Source organism: Oenanthe melanoleuca, chromosome 1A, assembly GCF_029582105.1.
Source record: "Oenanthe melanoleuca isolate GR-GAL-2019-014 chromosome 1A, OMel1.0, whole genome shotgun sequence".
Lineage (NCBI taxonomy): Eukaryota > Metazoa > Chordata > Aves > Passeriformes > Muscicapidae > Oenanthe > Oenanthe melanoleuca.
The window spans coordinates 63,427,913-63,454,131 of NC_079334.1; the positions used below are offsets into that span (position 1 = coordinate 63,427,913).

Genomic DNA, 26,219 nt, shown 5'->3' on the forward strand with positions numbered 1-26,219 from the left:
CCCACTGCAGAGAGCAATGTTTCTCAGTAGCTAAGATTGTATTAGTGGGTCAAATTCTGAGGCTTGACTTAACCTCTTCCCTTGAGTTTAAGAGAAGAAAGGAGGGACTTGTAGTTTCAATAGAAAAATTTCATCTGTGATGGTACTATTAGGAACCACTGCCATAACAGTGATCTTTATTGGCATTTACAGTATTGCCCAGACACTAGTGCCTGATCCCTGATAGGGAAGCCTGTCCCTAAAAGCTGTGATGGAATAAAATGCCAATGTCTGACGTCCTGTGGATCTTCATCAGTCTGGCTCCAATGGCACCCTTCTTCCCTCCAAGGAGCTGGGCTATCAGACACTGTGTTTCATTTATTCCGAGGAATAACTGAGCCAGTATGAAATCTCTGCAAAAACAACATCATGTTGTTTGCATTATTATCATTAGGACATTCCTCTACCACGTGCCCAGATATCCTTTAGTGGCACTTTTAGTCCTTTTCCATGACAGAGATACAAAAGGCTACATTCATGACAAAAATGGGCAGAGAATTTAAAGGAGGGACTGTTTGCTTGAAAATCACTCTTCCTGTCTGAAAACATTTTCACTGCTGTCCTTACAAGTAATTTAATGTTTCTGCAACAGAATGATTAGCCAGGGAGCAATTCTCTCTTTTGACTTTGGGTATTCAGTGGGACTTGTTGTATCAGTTGCAGTGTTTCTCCTGGGTAATCAGCTTCTCTTGTGAGTCTTTCACTCAGAACTGGGAAAAGAAAAAAAAAAGAAAAAAAAAGATTAAAAAATAAAACTAGTCAGCAGCAGTTATTTTCACTTTGTGTTGTTGACTAGAAATTCAGCCACTGAAATCCTTTCCTGCAGAAATCAATGAGCTGTGTTCAGATTTAAGTACGATGAGTCCCTCAGGGATCTGTAGTGGGACCAGTATGATTTAATATTTTCATCAATGACACAGGCACTGGTTTCTAGGGCAGCCTCAGCAAGTTTGCAGATGACACCAGGCTGAGTGGTGTGGTTGGTTGACAGAAGGAAAGGGATGCCATCCAGGACCTTGGCAGGCTGAAGGAGTGGTCTATGTGAACCTCCTGATGTTTAACAAGACCAAGTACAAAGTCCTGCATCTAGGTCAGGGCAATCCGCAGTATCAGTATAGACTGGTGGTTAAAGGGATTGAGCAACCCTGCAGAGAAGGACTTGAGGTACTGATAGACAAAAAATTAGATATGAGCCAGCAATGTCACAGCTCAGAAAGTCAGCTGTGTCCCAGGTGGCATCACAAGAACTGTGGGCATAATTCTGTGCCTTTGCTTCACTGTGGTGAGACCCCACCTGCAGTGCTGCATCCACCTCTGGGGACCCCAGCACAGGTAGGACATTGGAGCAATTCCAGAGGAGGCCACCAGCATGGTCAGAGGGCTGGAGCACCTCTGCTATGAAAGCAGGCTGAGAGGTTGGAAGTGGTTCAGCCTGAAGAAGAGAGAGCTCTAAGGAGACCTTATTGTGGCCTTTTAATATATAAAGGGGGCTTGGAAAAAAGATGAGGATGGATATTTTACCAAAGCCTGTAGTGACAGGACAAGGGGACAGTAGCTTTAAACTGAAAGAGGATATAGTTGTATGTTAGAAAGACTATTTTTTTTTATGATGATGACGAGACATTGGAGCAGTTTGCCCAGAGAAGCTGTGGGTGCTCCATCCCTGAAAGTGTTTAAGATCAGCTTGGATAGGGCATTGTGCAGTCTGATGAAGTGCATGTCCCTACTCATGGCAGTGGGGTCGGACTAGGTGATCTTTAAAGTCTCATTTAAATTCAAACCAATGTATGTTTCTGTGACAGAGGGTTTGTTAATACCATACAGCTTGGGTGGACTAGAAAGGGCAGGTCCCAATTCTCCTGCCTCCTGTTGCATTCCCATTCCTTTTTGTCCATGTTGTTATTTCTCTAGCCACACATTGAGCAGTTGTCTGTTTTAAGTAAGCAGGAGTTGCAAGCCATTGATCAGGTTCCCATTGTGTCAGGAACCATATGGATTTGGAAGGGAAAGATTATTTTTACCTTCACAAAGATGATGTTTGCTGCAAATCAAACACTCTGAATGTGTGGGGATGTATTGACTTCTGTGGGCAGCCCTCAGAGTTGGTCTGATGTCCTTGTAGATCAGACTGCACAGGAGAGTGGTGCTGATGCCTGCCTTGCTATGGTTTTGTGAAGCTGTTAGCATGGGAGGAGTTTGGAGGGGGGATTACTTTTGGTTCCCTTGTACTTAGCAGTATAGTGCTGCTTAGTGCTGCTTCAAAAGTGTGTGTATAAAAATACTGAAATTGTCATTTTTTTGTTGCACGTTTCCTGATCCCGTTTGTGTGATATTTATTCTCAAGGATTACAAATCCCTTGAGCTGGGACCAGTTTTCTCTCTTTGTTTTCCAGTCATAATTGGACATTGGGTTCTGAGACAGGAAGAATATATTTCCTATTTCTTCACTTGTTTATTTTTTGCATACTGCACAGTTGCATGATGAAAATCAATTGCATCAGTTTCACTCAATTTATAATTCTGTATTTTTGGTATAACACTGTTAGGTTTGCTGCAAATATGGATTTAAAGATAATGTTGACCCTCTCCCTACCTTTTTTACAAAACAAAACACAAAATTGGACCTGTAGGATATTTCTTTTTTTCTCAGTAATGGTGGAGTTTTGGGTTTTTTTGTTTGGTCTTTTTGCTTGTTGGTTTTGTTTTGGGGTTTTTGGATTTTTTGATGGCGGGTTTTTTTGTTTGTTTTTGTTGGGTTTTTTTTAATAGCTTTATAAAAATTCTATTCCATCTAGTTTGGCAGTATAAAAACTGGAGATTTCCACAGTGATAGGTCTTTACTCCTTCATCACTTTGTCTGCAGCCTTAGGAACCTGAGCAAGGCCACCAAATGACAAGATCTTCAGCTCTCTATCTGTACCTTATGGAAGGCAGCATTTACAAGTGCTTGCCACATCTGAGACTCAGTTCTAAGTACACTGTTACTTTTCTGTCATCATTTTGTGAGAAATTCATGAAGACATGAGGTGTAGAACATTTCTCTGAGACAAGCTATATGTAGTATATGTAGTAATGATGCCATTCCTGTGATAATTGTGCAGCCAAGTCACTTCTGAATGAAGAACTCATGAAACACTAAGTTGGGCTTTATTCTCAAAATCCTACATTTGGCCATTAAAATTATTTCTGACAATTGAATAATTTCATATATTTTGATTAAAATCCTCTCCCATCTCCTTTTTTCCATTTTTGGTGGCATGTTTCAAAAATATGGTATCTTTTTATTTCAGTCTTCACAGAAAAATACTGCACTGCTAACCATGTGGATAAACTTCCTGGTCCTAGGGACTGGGTCCAGATTCTTCAGGATCAAATTAAACTTGCAAGAAGACGATTAAAAAGAGGCTCAGGTATGTATAAAAATATGAGGAACAACATGTGAGTGTAAGATTAAAAGCTTAGAGCCTTTGTATCCACAAAAATATTTTTCCTGTTGACTGTAAAGTTGTACTTGCTCATTCTATGAAAATTAGAACTCTAACACTGCAGCAGGTTTCTGTGGCTTTGGAATGGTAGCAGGTTTAGGAGCTGTCTCTACAGACAAGTTAAGTTTGTCTTTCCCAAATGTTGTCTCTTTTCCTTTAGCATCCAAATTCTTCTCAGAAATTAGCTGATCCATCCAGGGTTGCAGATAGAAGTTTTTTTAATTCTGTGTTATTTATTCTGACAAGCCATTTGCTGTACTGTTAAGACAGCCCAACTGACCTTTCCCTCTAAACTGTATGTGTCAGTAGAAGAATAGATGAATCTTCTCACATTCCTTGTGAAAGAATCAGCAAAATAAAACCCCAAAACAAACCAAAAGAAAGCCTGGTAGTGCCAGCAATGCTCTGCAATACGTGGGAGACAGCTTGCTGGCAGTGACAGGTAGTCTAGGCAGGGTTTTGCAGCAAAGCTGCTCAGCTTGAGCTGGGATAACCTGGATGCTTGGGACCAGCCTGCAGTGAGCTCAGTGCTGAGCTTTCACCAACAGCACATGGCTTGTGAGCCCTCAGCTCCAGCCATGAGTGTGCAGCCTGGAAATCCCCAGTAGAATTCTTGGGAAGGCAATGTTACTGATTAAGAGACATGTAATTACCTTATAAACCATAACTAGTCTCCTTCCCATCTTCATCCCTCCAGTCCTGCAAGGGGCTTTCTCCATACAAGGCTTCACTTCCTCTTTCTCACCCTGCAGTTTTCTTAAGGCTCTCTTGGGATTATATTTCTTGCCTTTCTCTCCCTGGGCATATCTGACACTGTTGTCTGAGGCACTTCACTAGTTCCACCTCCTTAAACACAGTCCTTTGCTGTTACTGTATTTAGCTGCCTGCCTTTTTCCCTCTTCCCTTCTGCCCATCACCACAATTAAGTGCCTGTTAGCATCCATGGGATGGGAAACCTGATGGCTCCACAGGGGATGCTCACCCATGGTCCCTGGTGGTGAGCGAGACCGCAGGAAATGTCCTCTCCATCTCCCTGTCTCACAGAGCCAACCTTTTATGTCCAAAGCTGCATCTCTGAAACACACACTTAGGCTGGCATCTGAAATCATTCTCCACAGCGTTATTAATGCCAGGAGGGAAAAGCATAAGACGGAGGGAAATGAGAAACATCCAGAGACAGAAATAACGCAGGGAGAGGACAAAAGTGCAGATTATTCGGTAGCATAAGCTTCCCAGGGTAGAGAAACAAACCAGCACTGGCCTTAAAAAGGGTTTCTTGTGTGTTGGGGGAGGGAGGACAGAGGGATACAAGATAATCTTATTAAAGGCAGTGTCAGATTACTGGTGTTGTACAACAGGATTGCTTTCTGCCCCTTCCAAGGCTGCCTTTCGGCCTCCCCAGGACAGGAGAGTGGAAGTGGGATGTCAGGCTACAGTCAGGTAAAGGGTGCAGTGCAGGATGTGGGGAGCAGAGGGTCCTTGGGTTGTCTGCAGAAGATCCCTCAGGAAAGAGGATTGACCTAATTTTGTTTTGATTTTTATTTTCTTTCATCCTTTTTTATTTGCTTTTCTTCGTGCCTCTGCAGGATATTAATTAAAATGACAATGACGTTCAGCTTTTGCTTTTCAAATGGGGCCACCTCTTTCTCCAGTCCTTGCTCAGGATGGGAGAATCTAAGCAGAGGATATTGTATGTAAGCTAGCAAGACAATGAAGGAAAATAAGTGAAACTGAGTAGTGTGCCAGAATCAGATAGGCTCCCCTGTCTGTGCTGCAGAGGGAGGGTAACTGTTCACCTGGATACGGATGCATAGTGAGCAGCAGTGTACCTAGCAGCCCCTCAAGTTTATTTGTTGAAAAAAAAAACCAAAACTGCACAATACCTAGATTGGTAGAAAAGCTTTTTTTGTGCTGTTTATTGGCCAATCCCTGAAGTGCCCCAGTTTCTCTCTAACATGGCCACAGGCAGACATGCTGTTTTCAGTGTGTCAGGAGTGACTGAACACACTGCTGTGGCCACTTGCACCTTTCAGCCACTGCCATCTCCTCTGGTGGCTGTGGCTAATCCAACCTTGCACTGAAGCAAAGAAGTGTCCCAGGCCTTTGTGACAGCAGAACAGTAGATGGGAGCAGAGGCAGGAGCAGACAGCTGGTTGCAGTAACATACTCACATTGTTGAAATAAGATTTGTTGTATTTTTGTGCTACAACTGTGAGCTTCTGATATGAGGAATGTAGAGCAGACAACAGATCTGTCTACTCTGGTATTTTGTGTCCAGCTTTGGCTGTTAGCAGATGCCTGGGGAGCTCTGTAGGACCAAGGGAAGAATGTTGTGATGTTTGGTAGGATAGTCTCTCAACCCTCAGCAGCTTTATCCTGATACAGAACTGGTGATGTTGGAATTGTGCACAATTTCTCTATTTATTGTGAAACCATACCAAAATTGTGTGTCATTTACAGAGACCAAAAACAGGAAGGGAGGGCAAATGTGGAGGGAGAAACTCTTCCAGGACTTCATGTTATAAACCTTGGCTTTTGAGTATTTTAAAATGATGGGATTTGCAGCCACTGAGGTGTAGGATTCATCACTCTTCTGGCTGAGCTCTTGGGCTCTTCCAGTCTGCCAGTGGCCAGTGGAGCAGAAGCTGAGCAAGTATTCTATGTCCATACTCCCAGGTCATTCTCTTTGAGTTTTGTCTCCACTTGCTCACTGGAACATGCCAGCTGATCTTGTGGGGATAGACTAAGGTGCCCAAAGAAAAAATCTGAGCCAGCATTAGTCTAACTTCACCCAGGAGATTCTGAACCAATGTGTCTCCCTGGTGCTAGATTGCATTATTTATCTGCATCAGTTCCTGGTTTGCCATAATGCAAATGGCTTTATATGGAGAAAGCTTAAGATGATCCATTTATTTCAGAGGTCATAAGAAACTTTTTATTCAGCACTGTGTTGGGATTAGTTTTAACAGTAGAAGTATTTAAGAGAGGAGGGACAGGCTTTTCATCCTGCTTGCCTTCCCCCAAGCCATTCAGTACATCCTTTGCTGAGTTTTTCATTTCAAACCAAACAGTAAGACACTGCATTCATGAGCAGCCCTCTCCACTTTATCCTGTGAAACAGTATTTCAGTCTGAAAACATAAATCCTGCTCTATCTTTCAATTACAGTAATAATTTCAGAGAATTCTGTCAAATGACTGGGGTGGATCTGCTTTTTGTAGCCCCTTCTATAGAGTGTACACCCATGAGTGTTTCCAAATTAAATGAAATTATGATCACTAGATCATAGATGCTGCCCAGCTTCAATCTTATTTACCATGTTTGGCTCATCTCCTAGAATTAGGGGCTGAAAAACCTCCTTATTTCAAAAGCTAATCAAAAAAGCCACTTAAAAATTCTGCTTTCTAGAAAATAGTTCCCCTGTGTAGATTTTGAAAGGTTGTTATCCTAAGCCAAATAAAAATTCATTTACGTTCTGAATCAATGACAATATTTTTCATAGCTGGGAATATTCTAATTTTTAATTTATTTATTTTACTTCAGCTTTTTCTTAGTTCTTTTAGATTATTGCCTGAGATCTGAGACTTTGGTAGGGTTTTTTTATTTGTTAGATCTGAGAAGAAAGCTGCTGCCATTAAATTTTTATTGGCCTTGTTCAGTCTTTTCAAAATTTCAGAAGTTAGCTGTCACAAAGGGAAGAAGAGACTGTGAGGTTAATGTTACAAACAGATGTTATAATTAAAATTAAAGAGTATGATAATATTCTTCAGCCTTGACTACTGGTGCCAAGTCATGCCAACAGCAGAGCATAGTGGAGCACAGCTTCATGATGTCTGTCTTCTCCCAGAAGAGAAGCTGAACCATTTTGGTAGATGGGATGGGATGCAAAGTTGCCCTGGAAGGAAAGAAGTCAAAGGAAATGTGCATAGGTCTCCTCTCTTAAAGCAGTGTGAATTACAATGCAAATTGCCTCGTAATTTACGGTGCTGGGCTTGTCCCAGCATGGTCTCTTCACCCTGCAAAAGAGAACAGGAGCAGGTGTCTGGTGGCCTTGGCAGTGGCAGCACAGAGGGAGACAGTCAGCCTTTATCACAGAGATCTTAAAATGGGTAAAACCAGGGGGAGCTGACTGGCTGTTCCTGTCACCTCTGTGTAGGCACCACATTCGAGCCTTTTGATTACTAAACTCTCCATCCATTAATAAGCAGCAGGTCAGGGTTCACACATCTCCCACAGTAAGTTCTTCCTCCCTTTTTATGTTTTGAAGATCCCATGAGCCATTATTCCATAGCAGCTGGGAAGGCTGATGCTGTGGGAGTAATATGTAATAACAATAATATGCAAATTACCACGTGGTGGGATTCCTGGGGCTGTCCTGTGCAGGGCCAGGAGCTGGATGATCCTTGTGGGTCCCTTCCAATTCAGGATATCCTATGATTCTGCTCTAACACTGCCACAGTACATGGGCTAGGAGCTGTTTGTGCCAAGTGATTACTTTGTGCATAACCTGGAACCTTGAGATTGCCTGACTCCTTAAAGGAGAATACAGCAATTTTGGAAAACATGCTGAAAATGTTCAGGCAAGATTCATTTAAATAAATTGCATGGCATGATGCTTCATCCTTGAATTGTTTAAAATTAACATTACTTTGTTGCAGTGTAAAATGGTGGGGAAGAAGGAAAAATTTGGGGTTTTTTTCCCGGAAATATGTTTTTTCTCCCATGTCCTTGTTCAAACTGCTGCTTACATTGTTTTGCATGACCTTTTTTTTCTCCTTTCTGATTCCTTCAGCCTTCTGATTCCCTGGTTAGTGCTTTTGACACAGTATCTACATGGTGCAAGAGATTGAGTTGATTTTTGCTTAGCAATACACACAGGGCCAGGAAGGATGTAGTCCAGCATGTGGTACAGTGTGTTTGTGGCCAGTATTTTAGATAAAAAACAGCAATATTAAAATAGTAACTGCTTTAATCAACTTCCCAGCCCTGAGCATGTCCAAGGAGGAAAGCAGCAAGTGTACACGTAACAGACATACTTGTACCTCAGAAGAAACAAAATTTGGGGGCAATCTAAGGAAATGACAACCAGCATTATTTTGTAAGAGCTGCTGCACTCTACCTAAGCAAAGGACAGAGAAGAGGCTCTGAGTTCCCACAGTAGGCTCTCTTCCTGCTTGCCTTGTCTTGCAAACTGGCTCAAGAGAGTGAGGTTTGGCTGGCAGTCTGTGGGTGTGGTTGTCAAAGGCAAACCTTCCTTCCTTCTTGGAATGACATGTAAGAGACTGGTGGTTTATATCCATGTTAGGAGGCCGAGGTGTTGCCATTCCCCTGTGTTGTACTTTACCTGGAGCTGCAGTTACACATCCAGTTTCATAAAACAAATCCTGGCAGCTGCTGAGAAGAGTGAGTAGCTCTCTGGGCATCTGCTGTGCTCCCACTCCCTTCCTGGCGCTGGCACAGGCATTCCTGTGGCCATGTTGTCAGTTTTTAACTGGATCTGATCTTGGTGACTGTATAAACATTTGTGCTGGCATGAGGAATGAGGCTGGAACAATTGGTGGAGAGCTGAACCTCATCTATCAGTCTTCTGCCAGATTAAAATGGCCAAGTAACTTCTGGTTCTGCATTGCTGAAGACTCAAGTCCCTATGTTCTGAAAGTTCTTTGTTTCCATTTGTTTATTTCTGTCTTAGTGCCTCCCCCTGGTGTAACGAGCAGTTAGGCAGAAAGGTGACCACCATATCTGAGCTACTTCAGGAATTGCTGCAGAGATTTCCAGAGATTTTTTTTTCCTAGAGATTTTTTCAGAGATTTCTCAGGTGATCCCTTCCCACTTAGTGAGCCACCTGTCCCTTCCAAAATTCAAGGTTTTCACAATGAGCTGTACCAGGCACTGAATTTGTTTCTGCTCAGGGTGCCACCTTCTCACAGAAAGCTGGAAAAAGTATCAATTCCAGGCACTTAGTCACTTACAAGTCTGTGCTATGAATTTATTCAGGGCTCTGCATTTAAGCCTTTTGTGGGAGGGAAGCTACCTGATACTAGGGCTTTAGTTTTTTTATGTTTTCTTTGGTTCAGTTAATTTTGCAGAACTGAGAGCATATAGCTAAAAACTAACCTGACATCCTGGCATGTATGTGGGAGACACAGCAGTCTCTTGGTCCAGAGATCAAGAGACAAGGGTTGATTGATTAGATTAGAAAATTAATGTAGATTAGGAGCTGGATTAGACATCATCTTCATGAAGGCAACAACTCAACATCCTCCTGTACAGAGCCATGATAAAGATAATCAGGACAGTTAGCTTAGTCTCAAGTGGGAGGTGAACTGAGTTGCTTAGTGCATCTGCAGCTTTGGTTTTGATGTTTTGATCCCTGTGGATATTGTGCAGTGAATGGACGTGAGCAGATATATACCCACCATACTGACCTTGTACAATGTAGTTTGTACAACAAGGATTGATAATTTTAAATTACAACACAGTTAATTTAGATTAGATATAAGGAAGAATTTTTTACAGTGAGAGTGCTGAAATACTGGCACAGGCTGCTCAGAGAGATGCTGGATGCCTCATCCCTGAAATTATTCAAGGTCAGGACTCTGAGCAACCTGATCTAGTTGAAGCTCTCTCCCTGCTGATTTCAGGTGGATTGGACTGGGTGACCTTTAAGGTCCCTTCCAACCCAAACTATTCTGTGATTCAGAGATAATGGGCTTGTCCTGTATGACCACACCTCGTGCTGAAGTGCCCTCAAAGATCTCATTGTGCTTCAAAGGCCTTAAATATCATGCTGCAGTGCCAAAAGACAAAGGTAATAGGATTTTGAATAGGGCTTGCTAGGTTAGGCACTGATTTCCTGTTACACACTATTGACTTACTTAGGGTTCACATGCACGTCCTGGGTACTAAAGCCTAACAAGTCCCTGCACATCTGCTGGGTGAGATGAGCTATGTCTGTGCATTCCCTTGGCCTCTGGCAAACACAAAATGAACAAATTAGGCTTTTAGCCTCCCTTCACCATGGGCCAAATTAAGTCAAATGCTCTTGCATAAGCTGTGGGTTGAAAGCACGTGTATATATACACATTAATTGTCAGTGTGGTCACATGCTTTTTTAATTACACTGGGCACCCACCTGCATCTTTGAAGACACTTTGGCCTAATAAATCTGTCCCCTGCAAAATGAGCTTGCCTGTGGTCATGGGAAGTTTGGGTGCAGAAATGGGAGCGTTCCTTTCCCTGCAGGCATCAGATGACAGTTGGAGGGTGGAGCTCCAGCCTGCAAGGTTCTTCCTCTAAGGACCGCTGGGGACTTTTCTCATGACTTTTATCAAATGATCACAACTCCTTTTATCCCAAAACTTAAAAAGAGCAAGTGTTACTCCATCCCATTGCTGACTCAATTGCATTTAATACTCAACTCCCTCTTCTGAGTTTGCATTTTTATTATATGACCTTTTCCTCCAAGCAGTGAGTTTTTAACTGAGCACTTGCAAATTGCAGCTGAGGAAAGTAGATAGAAAATGCAAAATCACTTTACAGTCTGTGGCTTTTTAATCGCATTCCCATATTCAGTAAAAGTAATGAGATTTCTTGTTTATATTTGTAATCAGCAGAGACAACTGACTGTGATGAGAAGCCGGACATTTCTCTACTACAAACAGGTAAAATGCATTAAAATTTTTATCAGTCTCCCATATGTGTTTTTGTTTATTTATGGCACAGAAGCATTTTTCAATAATCCTGACTTGCCATGTACAGCTGGGTAATTGCACACAGGACTCTGCTATCTAAAGTTTTTGAATGGTCTATGTTAAAAAACAAATGAATAAGAATCTTGCAATTTTCCCCTCAATTTCATATTCATAAAACCTCAAGGTCCATGGGAGCTGCTAAGCTAATAAGGCCCACAAGTTACACTTCTTATACCAGATAGGGACTTGTGCTCATCCCTGATATTTCTGGGAGTATTTTCTATCTCTTAACAGCGTTATTGGTAGGGACAAACATAGTCATTTGTAGTGTCACATCTGTTGAGTTGTCAGAGGTATTAGCCATAATATCTTGGACTCACAGAAGGATTGCAGACATATTTACATGCTAGTTAAGTGTTAGTTTACTTATTCTTGAAGTGCAGCCACCCTGCCTTAAAAGCCTGACAATTGGTATACAGCAGCTTGGCTGTGCAGCTGTGTAGACTGGGAAGTAACATTTTTCCACACTGTTGAACTTGATGTTGAAATCACAAGTCTCACCAGACTGAGACTGAAATTTGAAGTACCCTTGCATTAAGAGTTGGTCCATCTGTAGTTGCCATGATGGTATGAGCTGAGCTGCCATCCTCTTGAAAATCCAGTGGGGCCAGAGCCTGAGGAGATGATCATTTCCCTGCATTTCACAGTCCATAATGTCACTGAGATGCTGCTCCTTATCCCCAAAGCAGAGAGAATCTCGGGCAGACAAATAACGTCATTGATTACAGTGCAGTTTTGTGTTATTTCATTTAACAACAAAGGGTGGTTGGAGATCAGCAATGCCATTGCTGGAAGAGCAGGACAGGGCTGGTACCGGGTTTCTGAGCACATCACACGGTACCTGACAGCTGTGGGGAGGATGGGAGACTGCTGGTGACCATCACAGCCTCTGTCTCCTGTGCCAGGACTCCTTCCCTAATCTCTCTCATGTAAGGGCTGGAGAAGGAGCTTTCACACCCCGCTGCTGTGTGCTGGAGCAGCAGCTGCCAGCCGTGGAGCGCTGTCGGAGCACGTGCAGTTACTAAGGAATAGGACCAGAGGAGCAGTTGGGAGGACAAGCAGCTATAGTCTGGTTCTGGCATGGACCCAGGGGGGGCTGGGAGCACGCGCTGAATAATATTTCAGGGTACGGCTGGGATGAGAGATGCAGGAAGCTCTGCACTGAAAGGTCCCTTCCAAGCGACATCCTGTTGGTTTCTTTAATCAGGGAGGGAAGCAATTCCGCTGCGAGAGGACCCTAATAAAGGTTGTTAATGTGATGTAGTGTTATCTTTTCATTGCTCCGGTAATCACATTAAGGAGCAGAATTAACAGTTTGGAGCAGTTTCTGTAGTCTCTGCTCGGGTTGTACATCAGGGATGGAAGTGAACGTGCTGAGATGGTTGTGGTAGAGAGGGCGACTCCCTTTCCACTCCACTGCAGATCACCCTTTTGGTCTGCTTGCTTGTACACCTTTGAGCATCCATGCATGCAGCTTTTGAGCTGAAATGCTCGTGTGTGGTGTGTACTGCTCTACACTACCTGTGGAAGGATGCCTAAATAAACCATGCTGCAGTTTGCACTGGGGGGAGGTGATGCTCACAGGCTGTGAGCCAAGAATTTGACTCACACCCATTATATGTGTGCCAATCCCTCTTTATAGGACATATCTGTGTAACATCATACTGTTGTTGGAAGCAGATTATTTAAAGTGATACACAGACAGTATAATGACAGTAATTATGAGACAGAGCCAAAATATAAATGCTTTCTATCAAGGAATGTAGCAAAAGAGGCGGAATATGATTTTTACAGGGGTCTTTCCCTGTTTTAGTACAGCTGGTTTTACAAAGGAGTGTTTGACAGGTTCTTTAAAGAGAGTCTGCGTGCAATTTATTCAGCTGTCTTCTCTGTTTAGCTTGAAAAATCTTTGGGGAAAAGTCTCTCTGACTGTGTGTTTGTACAGTGCCTTGTGATGGGCCTTGGTTGCAGATGGCAGCTAATATCAACTAAACCGTGGCCTCAGGTATTAGTAAAAATTTCTTCCCCAAAAGTTGTCAAGCACTGGGACAGGCTGTCCACGGAAGTGGTGGAGTCACCATCCTGGGAGGTATTTAAAAGATGTGTAGATGTGGCACTTGGAGATACAGTTGTTGGTGGACTTAGCAGTGCAGAATCTTAAGTATCTTTTCCAGCCTAAATGATCCTATAATTCTGTGATCAGTGGTTAACCTGGTGTTTTGGTGTAATAAAACCAGAGTGAATTGGGCTGCTTGAGGGGATCTTGCAGGAGACTGGATAGGGACAGAAGATGGGGTATGAGAGCTATCCATGAACAGTTGCTCTCTTGATCTTCAATAACTGAACAAACTGTGAAGCAAAAGCACCCAGGGAAAATTATTTGAATCAGTGATAAGTGTTTGTGCCAAAAAACGAGGGAAAACTCAGATGCCTTTAATCTGCCTTTCCAGCCCTGTCAGTCCTGCCTGTGACATCAGTGACATTATGAATGGGATCTGGGTATATGTGGACTAGCAATGCTGAAATGTCTCAGTCTGTGTGATTTTGGATTATAGCCTCTGGCTGACACTTCAGTTGGGGCACTTCAGTCAGATGTGTGGCTGCTCTCAACTGTCTCCATCATTGGTGGGAAGAGAGCTGCTTCCAGAGGGAAGGCCAGATCAGCTGCAGTTGTGAGCAAAGTCCTGGGATTTGAGGAGAGCAGGAGGTGCTTTGTTTTCAGAAACCTCTTTTGGAACTAAAAGCCTGGTTAAAAAAAAAAAAAAAATTAAGCTGATACATCCTCATAAAGCTAAGGAAGACATTTTTCCCAATTCTATTTTAGTGCTTCTGAGGAGAAATTATGCTCCTGTGTTAAAATCACCCTCTACACTAAGACGGCCTTGGCTTTACAGGCTGTTGATTGAAGCATGTTTAAAGCTAATTGGAAGAACTGGCAGTTAAACTTGCTGGGAACTTTGGTTCATTGACAGATAAATCTCAAGAAAATACTAGAGGAATTGTCCCTAACAAATGTTATCAAAGCTGAGGTCATGGAGAGTTCCAGCTTTTGCTCCTACCCAAAGCTGCAGGCTGTGTCCAGACCTGAGCTGAGACAGATCAGACAGATCCAGGGATAATTATCGTGGGCTCAGTGGAAAGGCTGATTAGTTTCTTGGTCATACAGGATACCTGGAGGGTGTGAGATAGATCTTTATCAGAATGAGGATGTGACAGCTTTTAGAGTCTTTCTGTGGAAGTTGGTATTGTGAAATGGCTCATCTTATTTCAGTGTACAATTTACACAAAGCATTGGGATTTTGTGGTTTAAAAGAAAAACAAAAGAAAGGCATAACCCAGAAGTTCTGGATGTGAGAACAAATGTAAGCCAGCTGCAACACCCTTTTCTTGAATCCTCATCTTGTAAATTGGATTGGAAAGATGTAGGCAGGTATAGGACCATGAGGTAACACTCCTTACCCCTGCTTTGGACCACAGCTGTGCTGAGAGTTTGTGTAGTTTCTCCACACTGGGGTTAATTTTAAGAAAGAATTTTGATATCCCTAACGGAAGCTGAAACAGTAACATCCCAATCCTCAGGTCTAGGGGTGATACAGCTTTGTGAAAAGATGAGAGCAATCTCTTGGTAAAGAAACGGATGATAAGAAAACAGCAACAATCCAATTCTATATAGGTTGTCTCCTTTTCTCTTGAAATACAATATCAAGAAAATGAAACTTGGGAAAAAAAAAAGAAAAAGAAAAGAAAAACCTTTTCCAAAACCTTAAATATAAATCCTTTATTGTAATATAAATCTTTATCCTTTCAATGCATGATTGTATGAGTCTTCCCTTTTCATTGGGCTGTATTTGCCTCTCAGGCTGATTGATGTCTGTCTTCTCTTTGCCCTGTGTTCTTAGCGCTCTTGTCGTAATTCTTCTGTCCATCTTTTCATTGTTCTGTTTAGAAAAAGCACATTCTTAAAGTGCTTTAAAAAAGATGGGATATAATCATACAGCGCACCTTTTATAGGTGTGTGTGTGTGTGTATATATATATATTCTCCTATATGCATTTAGACTGCTGTGGAGTGGTGGGGGTTTTTACCAAATAAGATCCCAAAGTATGTACTCAAGGTTTGAAATTCATGGGGTGCTTTTTTCACTTCTTCAGAACCAAAACTTCAAAGGGGTGAGCATTGCAGTGCAGTTTGTGCTGAAGACTAATGGAGCACTTTACATCTGAAGTAGGCTGCACTGTATGTTGTGTGAAAAACTTGGCTGGCAAATTTTGTATTCAAAAAAATCTATTTAATTTGCTTTTCTTTAGCCAACTGAGCTCTACTCTAAATGGAATTCAGCAGCACTGCCTGTGTTCACATCAGCAGTTCAGCCCCATTACTAATTAAAGTTAAAACTCAAATACATAATTTCCATAATTCTAAAACACTAATTTTTTTGTTGCAAATTACTGATATCCTAAATTCATATATGTTTTTAACTGATTCCTTCAAACTCTTTCTCCCTTCAGGTAACCTTTTCGACACCACAACAGACCATCTGATAGATGCAAACCCAGATTTTTCAGTTTGAATTTCACATCCTGCATCAGTGTTCTTAGCGGATAGAAGCATCCTCTCCTTTGAGTAATGTTCCTGCAAGCTCAGCATGAGAACTTCAGTGTACCACAAGACATGGGCATCCATACAGTTTTTCTTACAAGTCTTTTTTTTTTTTCATGCATTTTCCATGTAACCTCAAGTAATGAAACTGCCAGATCACTTCACTGTTCTTCATCTTAATTAAAGATGATTTCCCTCCACATCCAATGCATTACTGAATTAGCGGGGTATCCATTCTGAGGTCATTCTCTTGCCTATGTTTCTCCCCCATGACTGTATTTTTCCACATGTTTGTATGCTTGCCAGCAGTGTTTCATCTTAAACCATGCAGAAGTTGTGACTCTTCCTGTCCCTGGGGTGGCCTCTCTCTCCACCGTGAACTCTGGGGGCTTAATGAGCATCTGACTTGGTGAAGCTCTTGGCTTCTGCAGACCCACTTTTCCTTTCCTGGCTGCTGGGGTACCAATGACCAGTCACACACAGCTCAGATTAAAAAGTCCTTACTGGGTTTAGGAGGAAATAAAGCAGAATTTGTCCCAGCAGTGCCCGTGTTCCTAGCTATAGCAAAGAGAAGCTATTCCTCAAACAATTTCCACTGTGTGGTCCTAGTGGGATGGCTGTTGAGCATCTTTGTAGTGCAAATTGCTGGAGGTGGTAATTTTCCCCTCACTGTTGCTCCCAGCTTGCTCTACCACCTCAATCTCAAAATGTATTAATTTTCTGTTTTCCAAGAAGAGGGTCTGCTCTGTGATTTTTTCAGCCACTGTCCTTGGCAACAATACTCATGTATTTAAAAAAAAAAAACAAGTCACCTTTCAACTGGCACTGTATTGATATCTCAGCAGCTAAGACAAGTGAATTGATCAAGAAATTGCACTACCCTCTTAGACACTGAAAGAGTCCTTTTGGGTCAGGGCTAAGGTAAAACCATGTGCAGCCCTCCCTGTAAACCTTCATTTCCGCACCTTTCATCAGCACTAAATTCACTTTAAAAATGTCACAAAGAAATCTGGAAGGTCTTACCTGCAACACCTGTTGATCACCAGGCAGTTTGACCATGTCCTGCAATTGGAGGGAGAGCTTGCTAGAGCCTTTGCCACCGTGTTTCCTTTCCCTGTGTGTATCTTATCTTAGGTACTTTTATTTTTTTTTTTTAACTATTTGGCCTTTGAGTGTCTCAACAGAAGTGCTATTACAGAGTGGGATGGTTTTAAAAATATTCAACCTCTTTTTTTAACAATCCTAAAGCCTATTTCTCAGGTATCATGGAATCCCCACAAATAACACTGAAGCCAACATGAACAGTTTGTTCTCTTGGCACCTGAGAAACCAGGCTCCCAGCTGTTCCCCACCCGCCTTCCATGGACTTTTAGGAATGACCATGTTCTCTCTGAAACTGTGGAATAGATTGAATGTGCACTGCAAACCTTAATTTTGAGTCTTTCCTTCCTTCATGGATTGGAGTTGCCTGCATTGGGCAGGGGGCACCAGTCAATTGTGTTGTAACCCTTCAGCAATGAAATCAGCGTTTTGTAAATTTGGAAGATTGCATTTGTGTTTACTTACTGTGACTACTGTTCAGACTTTCTTCAGAAATCTTTTTATAGGGTTTATTAGAGAGAAGAAAAAAAAATCATTCCATATTTAGGTAAAAATGTCTCAATCTTCTGTATATATGTTTTATTAATATGTAAATATTTAGATATTTTTAAATTACTATGTTCTTAATAAAGCGACAAGGGACTAGTTGTGAAATGGTGTATAACATTGTGTCGTGTTACCGATCTCTGGGAAATCCTCTTTGTCAGTTCAGAAAAGAAAACCTACAATAAATAACTTTAATTGCATGTGCGGTCCTGTGTTCTATGCTGGATTCCCATATTTTAGAGGAATTACTTTGCCACCAGTGGACTACACATAACCCTGAGAGTTACCACCACAATACTATTTTTCCAGCTGGCTCAGACAGAAACCACACTGGCTTTGCCAATCACAACAACATCTATATCCAATCGTGTAATAACTCTTGAGTATTAAGTACTGATATGCTTGAAGTCTAATTTTAATTGAATTAGGTGCCTTTATAATCTGCACTTAAAAGGTTAAGCTCTGCTTCTATGGAAACAACACACAGGAAGGACAAACCAATGCTCACGGGTTGGAGTAGCTGCAAAGATATATGCTTGGTAATTCATTATCACACCCTCATCAAATGTTTAGCCTTAGAAAATACTTCCTGCAAAAACATGTTCCTGGTAATCTTCCATCAATTCCAAGGAGCCAGTGAAGTGAAGTGAAGCAGCAGCTCACCACACCTTTTTGGCTTTATACAAGGAGCACTGTGGAGACACTGCTGGTAGAAAGTCCCATCGAGAGCTTTACATTTCAGTGGCTGCCCAGGTTGGCTGAAGCCTGGTGCACATCCTGCATCTGTGTGGAGTGACAGGAGCCAGTGCAGGCCTTCCTCTCTGAGGATGCTGAAAGAGCATCTCAGTCACAGATCACACAATGGTTTAGGTTAGATGGGACCTGCAAAGTTCCAACTCCTGCCATGGGCAGGAGCATCTTGCACAAGATGAGCTTGGCCAAAGCCCCATCTAAACTGGTCTTGAACACTTCCAGGGATGGAGCATCCACAGCTTCTCTGGGCAACCTGTTACACAGCCTCATTGTAAACCAACCTCATTGTAAAATTGTTTTCCTTAATATCTAATGTAAATCTAAGCCTCCTACAGGCTCTAGTAAAAAGTCCCTCTCAATCTTTCCTACAAGCCCCTTTAAGTACTGAAAGCCACTCTAAGGTCTCCTTTTCTCTGGGCTGAACCCCCACACTCCCTCAGTCCTTGGACTTGTGCTCCAGAACCTTCCCAAGCTCTATTGCCCTTCTCTGGACACACTCCAGCACCTCAATGTCTCAGCTGTAGTGGGGAACTCAAAAGTGTCCCCAAGATTTAAGGTGTGGCCTTACCAGTGCAAAGTTCAGGGGACAATCACTGTTTTGGTCCTGCTGACCACACTATTGGTGATACAGGCCAGGATGTTGAAGCATGGCCTTGTTTGGCTTGGGATTTTTAAAAGAGGGCCCAGGTTAATACACTGTTGCTTGTAACATTTAAGTGAAGCACCTCAAATTGTGTTTAAGGCACAATTATGAGCAAAAAACGTTCCTGGGTGCTGTGATCTGTATGGCACTAAATCTCACCTGTGCTGCAGAGCCACCAGCGCCAGTGCTGCTGCAGGTTCACCTGTTGGAACAGCATGCATCCCTCTGTCCTGTGTACAGGACACTGGAGATTAATACTTTGGGTGAAAAAAATCCTTCTGAAGCTGAAGAGGAAAAAGGATATCCTCCTGGTAACATGAAAGGAAACTGGAGCCTGGGCTTTATAAAAAATGCATTAATTGTGAGACAAGAAGAAAGTCATCTCAAGTGCCTGTGACATGTTGGTTTAGAAACGGCTTGCTGAGTCTTTCGGGGGAAACACACTCTGTCACATCAGAGTGCTTTGGGGATGGGTGGTCCTGGTGCAGCCACCCCTCCTCTAGAGAAACATTCTCCCCCAAAAGCCTACCCTCTGCTGAAGCCTGGCTGGGAAGTGCATTTCTCCTTCACTGGGGAAGGGAAGGGGCACAGTCCTAGGAAAAAACCCATGGGGCCACATCCTCTGAGAGAAACAGAGGTCACCAGCATTTTGCAAGTCTTTTCAAAAATAACCCCCTTGTGCATGTTCTCCCCCAAATCTAAAGCAGCAAAATGCATTGTAGGAGGTGCTGAGATATCTCTTCTCCCTCCACTGGCTCTCCAACTGCTTGGGCACCCCCACAGCTGGGCTGGGGTGAGCACTTTCACTCCTTCCTGCCCCACTGTCATCACAGAGAGGCACGAGAGGGGTTTGTACAAGTAGGTCAGGTATGATATCTCATCTGCTGACTGCTAATAAAAGCCACCAATGTGAAACCTGTAACATTATGTGTATAAATAATTTAGCTCCGGTGTGTAAACATCAATTCTGGGTTTTAAAAAAACACTGAAATAACTCCATCAGCGTTTTCTCCACCCCCCATGCATATGTTGTTACACTTGGCTGATAACAAGGGCAGAAAAGAGCTAGTAGTGGGGAAATTTGGAAATGTGAGGGACATACCCCTTGTGTTTCAGCCCCTTCTTCCACTCAGATCCTCAGAGGTGTAGAGGAATCCAACATGACTTCATGTTAAAGTGTTCACAACACCACAGTTACCCCTGGAGCTTCCAACAAGCATGGGGTGAAAAGCTTCATCCACCTCTGCCCAGCAAGACCCATCACAGGTGAGGGGACCATGGTGGCCCATGGCTCCTTCTGGAGCCTGGCTACAGGGTGAACTTGGGGTGGCAACCATCACCATGGGCAGAGATGTCCCCTGGTCATGTCCATCACCAGCACACCCAGGAAAAATGTCATTTTCAGGTGATGCCTTGACAGGTCAGGGTGAATGCAAAAGGCCAACCCACATAGTTCTGCCATCCACTGACCCTCAGGTGGCCTGGAGGGCCTTTCCTGCCCCAGAATGGAGTAAATCATAGGGACTGCATGTGCCCTCCAGCAAAGGAAATCAGTCCAGGAGACTACAAAACCTCACTAGCAGCAATGCTCCCACACCATAGGATCCCTGCTCCACTTGTGCCCCATGCCCAGCACTGCCCTGGAGGTATCAGGTAAAGGGGTGTTGGCTAGAGAAGGATGAGGGGGGCACTTGCATGCCAGGACAGGGCCAGCTCCCCAACGAGTCACCAGGAAGTTAGCAGGGATGGATCTGGACTGGAACCAGCATGTGGCTACTGCCATTACCAGGGCTTAGGGAAAGCAAAGATTAATGTAATCATTTAATCCTGAGAGATTTCAGGATTCACCGACTGTATCTCATGTCTCCATTCATCAGGGCACAGGGGATGTGTGTAAACTGCTCTGCTCTTAGCTGGACCTCTGCCCCCTCCTGATTTCCCTTTTCCTGAGGTCCTGCACAGGCCCTCAGTGTCCAGCTCTTCCCACTGCCACATCCCTGCTTCCTGACACGGCTGGGGTAGGTCCTACATAACATTTTGGCTGGTGAGAATGGTGACATCATCCACCCTTTGTTTTTTTGACTTTTTCCTGTTGATGGCCCTGTCCTCAAAATTGACAGACCTTCATCTCCCTGGCCTGATGCTGGCAGCATCAGTGGGGTATCCACTTCCTGCATCTCCCTCCACCCTGCATGTACTGCCTTGATGCTGTAAGGAGAGCCAGGACTGGGCTGGACACCCTGCAGGGAATGGGGTTTGACTCAGGGTTAGAAATAACCTTTGCCTGCATAAAATTTGTCCAACCACCATGGTCTGGCTGGACAACAGAACAGCATCAGTGACACCCAATGACTCACCATGGATTCATCCTTTCTGTCCCTCTGGTCCAGGGTACCAAATGTGATCTGACACCATGTAGTCCCATCCTGTTTGGGGTCCTGCTGCCTTCACTGCTTCCCCTGGGGCTAAAACACAGGCAGAGGCTCCTGAGCAGCCCATGGCTACTCTGCACACCCAGGTGCTGCTGCCAGCCCCCATGGAATGGCAGTGGATGTGCTGCATCCCACAGAGATGGAGGGCTGCTCCAAGACCTCCACTTCCTGGATGCTCTGCTCCTCAGGGCATCACGTTCCCAGCTTCATCACCTGGACAGCATGGAGTGCCAAACCCCAGTGCATTAACATAGATTTTATATTTAACATTCATTACAAATGAGCTCCCACATGGCTCCTTTGCTGCCTTTCACTGAGCATGATGCACCATCCCCCAGCTCTCATTTGAAGTCCCCTTGGGGAGCCCTTAGAGCAGTGGAGATTCCTGCCTCATGCAGGCCCCCAGCACCCATCCCAGTGATGGTCCCTGACCCAGATGCCAGACCCTGCACTTGGCCTTGTTGAACCTCATAGTTTCAGAGAGACCCACTCCTCAAGCCTGTGCAAGTCCCTCTGGATGGCATCCCTGCTCTCCAGCACATCAGCAGCACCACTCAGCCTGGTGCCATCTGCAAACCTGCTGAGGGTGCTCTAGAAACCACTGCCTGTGCTGCTGATGACAATATTAAATAGTTTTGGTACAAGCCCTTAAGGAACACCACCCTTTACTGGTTTCCACGTGCATGTGAAATGTTTGACCAAACTCTTTGGACATGACCATCCAGCCCATTCCTTACCCACCTAACAGCCCCTCCATCAAACTTGTACCTGTTCATCTAGAGACCAAAGTGATGGGGAATGACCAGAAGCCCTGAACTCCATTGCTGTGGTTTGTAGGTCATACAGGATCTAACACCATGTGAAGAGTAATCAGTGGCAGCCTGTCTCACCCAGATTTTATCCCTGTCACAGAGACATTTCCAACCATTAGAACACCTCCATGCTAGATCTAGGGTGCTGTGGGGCTGAGACCTCTTCTCCTGACCTGGCAAACCAGGTGCTGCAGATGCACACAGGGTGCTGGCACAGCAATGCCCCTGAGGGGCTCTGACCCAGCAAAACCCAACCCTGGCAGGCAGAGCCAGGGCTCAGGGGCTCCGTGTCCGGGCGTGCAAACCCCCTCTGCTTCACACTGCAAGCTTTGGTCCTTGAAACTGTGAGACAGAACACTGCTGGGCTGACCTTGAGCAGCTCAGGATGTTCTCCATCCTCCTCTGAGGAGGGGGGTGAACCCACCCACCCCACACACGAAGCACTCTGCTGTGGTCGGCCACTGAGCCAAGGTTAATGCACAGCAGTGCTGCCCTCCCCGAGAGGTTCCCTGCTGAACCCCACATCTCTTCCTCCAGAAACAAATTGCTCTTCAACTATTGCCATCTTGTGGCGTCTGTGACCCGTTACTTGTTCCTTTTATCTGCTAATGGTGTTGGTGAGAATCAGCAGTGTACACAGGCAATTTTAAAATGAAATGTAAATGAATCAGAAATGCCTACGGAGGAGCCATTAGCATAAATCCAATCAAAGGGCTTTGTTTAACTTGTTAAAAATGACTAAATATTTAGTGAGTGTGGGTGGGTGAGGTGGTTCTTGCTCACACTCAGGAGGTTTTAGAAGCAAAACTAATGCTGATATCTTAAATGGCTGAATTTATAGGCAATTTTCTACCCCAAACTGTGCCTTCTCGGTCTATAACTCCCCTGGTTCAAGATCACCTCTAAAATATTATCACAGAATATGCTGAGGTGAAAGGGACCCACAAGGATTATCAAGTCCAGCTCCTGGCCCTGCACAGGGCACCCCAAGAGTCACACCATGTGCCTGAGAGCACTGTCCAAATGCTTCTTGAACTCTGCCAGGCTTGGTTCTGTAACCACTTCCCTGAGGAGGCTGTTCCAGTGCCCAGCCATCCTCTGAGTAAAAAACCTCTTTCTATTATTCAACCTAACCTCCCCTTACACAGCTTCAGGCCATTCCCTCAGGTGCTGTCACTGGTCACCATAGAGAAGAGTTCAATGTCTGCCCCTCCACTGCCCCTCATGAGGATGTTGAAGAGCAAAATGAGGTCTCCCCTCAGTCTCAACTTTCTCCAGGCTGAAGAAACCAAGTGACCTCAGCCCCCACACATACAGCTTCTCCTCCAGACCCTTCACCATCCTCATGCTTTACATGCTCTCTAATAGCTTAACATCTTTCTCATATTGTGGTGCCCAAAACTGCACATAGTATTTGCTTCTAGGAGCAGTCAACTCACTCAACAAGATATTTGGACACTCGTGAGCACTGCAGGCATCTCCTGGGAATGGGAATTCCCTTGGAGTATATCCTGGCCATCCCAGTCATGCCAATGGTCCCAGCCAGGTGGGATGCTGAAGGTGCAATGCAAGATGGCACCACCAGCAGTGCAGGACCACCATAACCACCTGTGTTGTGCACCACACAGATCACCCTGGGGATGGTAGACTCAATAGAAGGGAGATATTTTTTACAATCAAAGTGATGAAACACTAGAAGAGGTTTCCCAGAGAGGTTGTACATGCCCCATCCCTGGAAACATTCACAGTCAAGTTTGTTGGGGCTCTGAACAGCCAGATTTAGTTGAAGATGTTCATGGGAGGGGGTTTGGAACCAGGTGACTTCCAAAGGCTCCTTCCAACCAAAACCATTCTGTGATTCTATGAACAAGAGACATTCCAGTGCCTATGGGTTTTGTCCAAACTGGTAGGAATGGGAAGGGCTCACTGCTTTGGCCCAGTGCTGCCTGCTCAGTGTCAGGAGGAGCACATGCAGCTGATGTTTGGTGGCAGCTCCAGTGGCACAAGCAGACCAGACCCAGCTCCGTGTTCCTCCACTCCCCACATTCACAGCAGCTTTTGCAGAGCCACCCTGATCAAACCAACCCTAAAGTAAAGTGGAGAAACTCCATTTTTTGGAGCACACATCTATTCCCGACCCATTGTTTACACTGTAGATATACGAGTAGTGCTATGATATTGGTCATAGCACTGCAGCTTGGAATAAATCAAAAACTGAGTTAAAAACAATGCTCAGACTTGGCTCTGCTGTGACTCCGTGGGCTCCACAGGGATCACTCAAGCTGGCAGCAGAGGGGGCTTGGGGCAATGCTTTGCATTTGGGAAGAGCAGCTATTTCCTGCTGCTTTGCCTTTTGGAATGGAGTTGCATCGGGTGGGTGTTAATTGCCTTTCTGCAAATCAAAGCAGCCGGCACGGGGGCTGTCTGCTGGTCTGCTCCCCCCGGCGCTGCCCGTCAGCCGGCTCTGCACAGGGAAATGCCTCACCTGGAGGGATGGATGTCTCTCCCCAGGGACCCCCAGGCCACTCCGAGCATTTGCCCCTTTCCGCAGCCTCATCCCGCTGTCCAAGCGTGAGGTCCTGCAAAGGCAGATGCTGCTGTGGAGAGTTTACTTAATGCCAATGCTGGGCACAAACCCTGGGAAAACACACTCAAATCTGGCTGCAGGGAGGGGAGGAGGAGCAGTGGGATGCAGGGTATGGGAAAGAAATGGAGAAATGGGAAGACTTAATGTGTGACCTTTTCTCTCCCAGTGCAATTTTGTAGTTTTTACTTTTAAATGCTGGGGAAAAGCCCTTTAGGAGAATGTGGAGCACCAGACCACACCACTTCCCACTACTGCCAGGTGCATCTGCTGAGTTCAGGGCTGCATTTGGGGGTACAGAGATATGGGAAACCCTGACACTCTCCTCCATGCACTCCCACGTCCCAGCCAGTCCCACCAAAGGGGTCTCACCTCCTGGGAGCTCCAAGGATCCATCACTCCATTGAAACAGCCTTTGCATCTCTTGGTGCATGTAAATCAGGGGCTTTCCAGGAGTTTTCTTGAGGGAGCCACTGCCTGTGGGCTCAGCAATTCCCCTCCTAGCTGGACTGGGAGCTGGAGAGATGTTTTGGTGCCTCCTCTGCTGTGAGACTGTTATGGCAACACACTCACATCCAACCCCTCAAGGAGATCAAACCACCCAGCCCCTGCTTAGGGGCTTTGGTTTATTTTTGCTTTTCCAATGAGGATAACACACCATTGCACAGTGGTTATCCCTGAGGAGATGAGAGGTGGTATTGGGCACACCTGGTCTCTTCCAGGGCACCTCCCCTGCAGCTCTGAGAGCACTTTGCTGATGTTACACCTGTTTCCCATATAAACAATTTCTCCCCATTTGCTGAAGTTTAAAGTGTCTGGTTGGCACAATTCTGGGTGGGATCCAGATAGGTGGGATTGTCTGTTTCCACAGGCAACAATTCAGGTGTGTTTAGGAGATCCTAATTACATACTCATGCAATGGATACTGTTGGGGCAGAAGAAGGGGCAGGGGCAGACCTGGAGGGCTGGCTGCATGTCACCCTAGAGAGGGCAATGGGAAGCTAGCAGCAGCAGCATCATCCTTCACTCCCATGGCCCTAGTTTCCAGCAGGCAGAGCCAGCAGGTTTGCTGAGGTCATTTTGCTCCTTGCAACAGCCACCTGTTTTCCTGGGGAGCTGTTTATTTCCCTGCTTGTGTATCCAACCAGCCTTAGTTCAGCATCCATAAGTGCCTGGCATCTCAAAAAGCTGTGGATGCCCCATCCCTAGAAGTGTTCAGGGCCAGGATGGCCTTGAGCAACCCAATATATCAAAAGCTGTCCCTGTCCATGGCAGGGGGTTTGGACTAGATAAACTTTAAAGGTCCCTTCCAACTCAAACCAGTCTGTGATTCTAAAATTCTGTGGTTTAAACAGCACATTTGCCCTTTGCTGTGCTTTGGCAGGAGGACATTTCCCCTGTGGATCCACCTAAATTCCTACCCATCAGTACCAACCCCCCCAGCTAATGCACAGGGCTGGCAACAGTGGAAA

The 26,219-nt window shown here is 44.6% G+C and overlaps 1 protein-coding gene across 3 annotated transcripts in view; it reads left to right on the forward strand.

Annotated features, from left to right (window-relative positions):
* BEND7 (BEN domain containing 7) overlaps positions 1 to 17,723 on the forward strand; it is a 50,357-nt gene extending 32,634 nt beyond the window's left edge. For 2 of the 3 annotated variants that reach the window (XM_056508786.1, XM_056508801.1), the window contains 3 exons: positions 3,330 to 3,449; positions 11,137 to 11,187; positions 15,786 to 17,723. In XM_056508786.1, coding sequence (XP_056364761.1) covers positions 3,330 to 3,449; positions 11,137 to 11,187; positions 15,786 to 15,847 — 233 coding nt within the window. In that variant the 3' untranslated portion in view covers positions 15,848 to 17,723. The remainder of the gene's footprint in view (positions 1 to 3,329; positions 3,450 to 11,136; positions 11,188 to 15,785) is intronic. The other variant, XM_056508793.1, reaches the window with a different exon arrangement.
* The last annotated feature ends 8,496 nt before the right edge of the window (positions 17,724 to 26,219 follow it).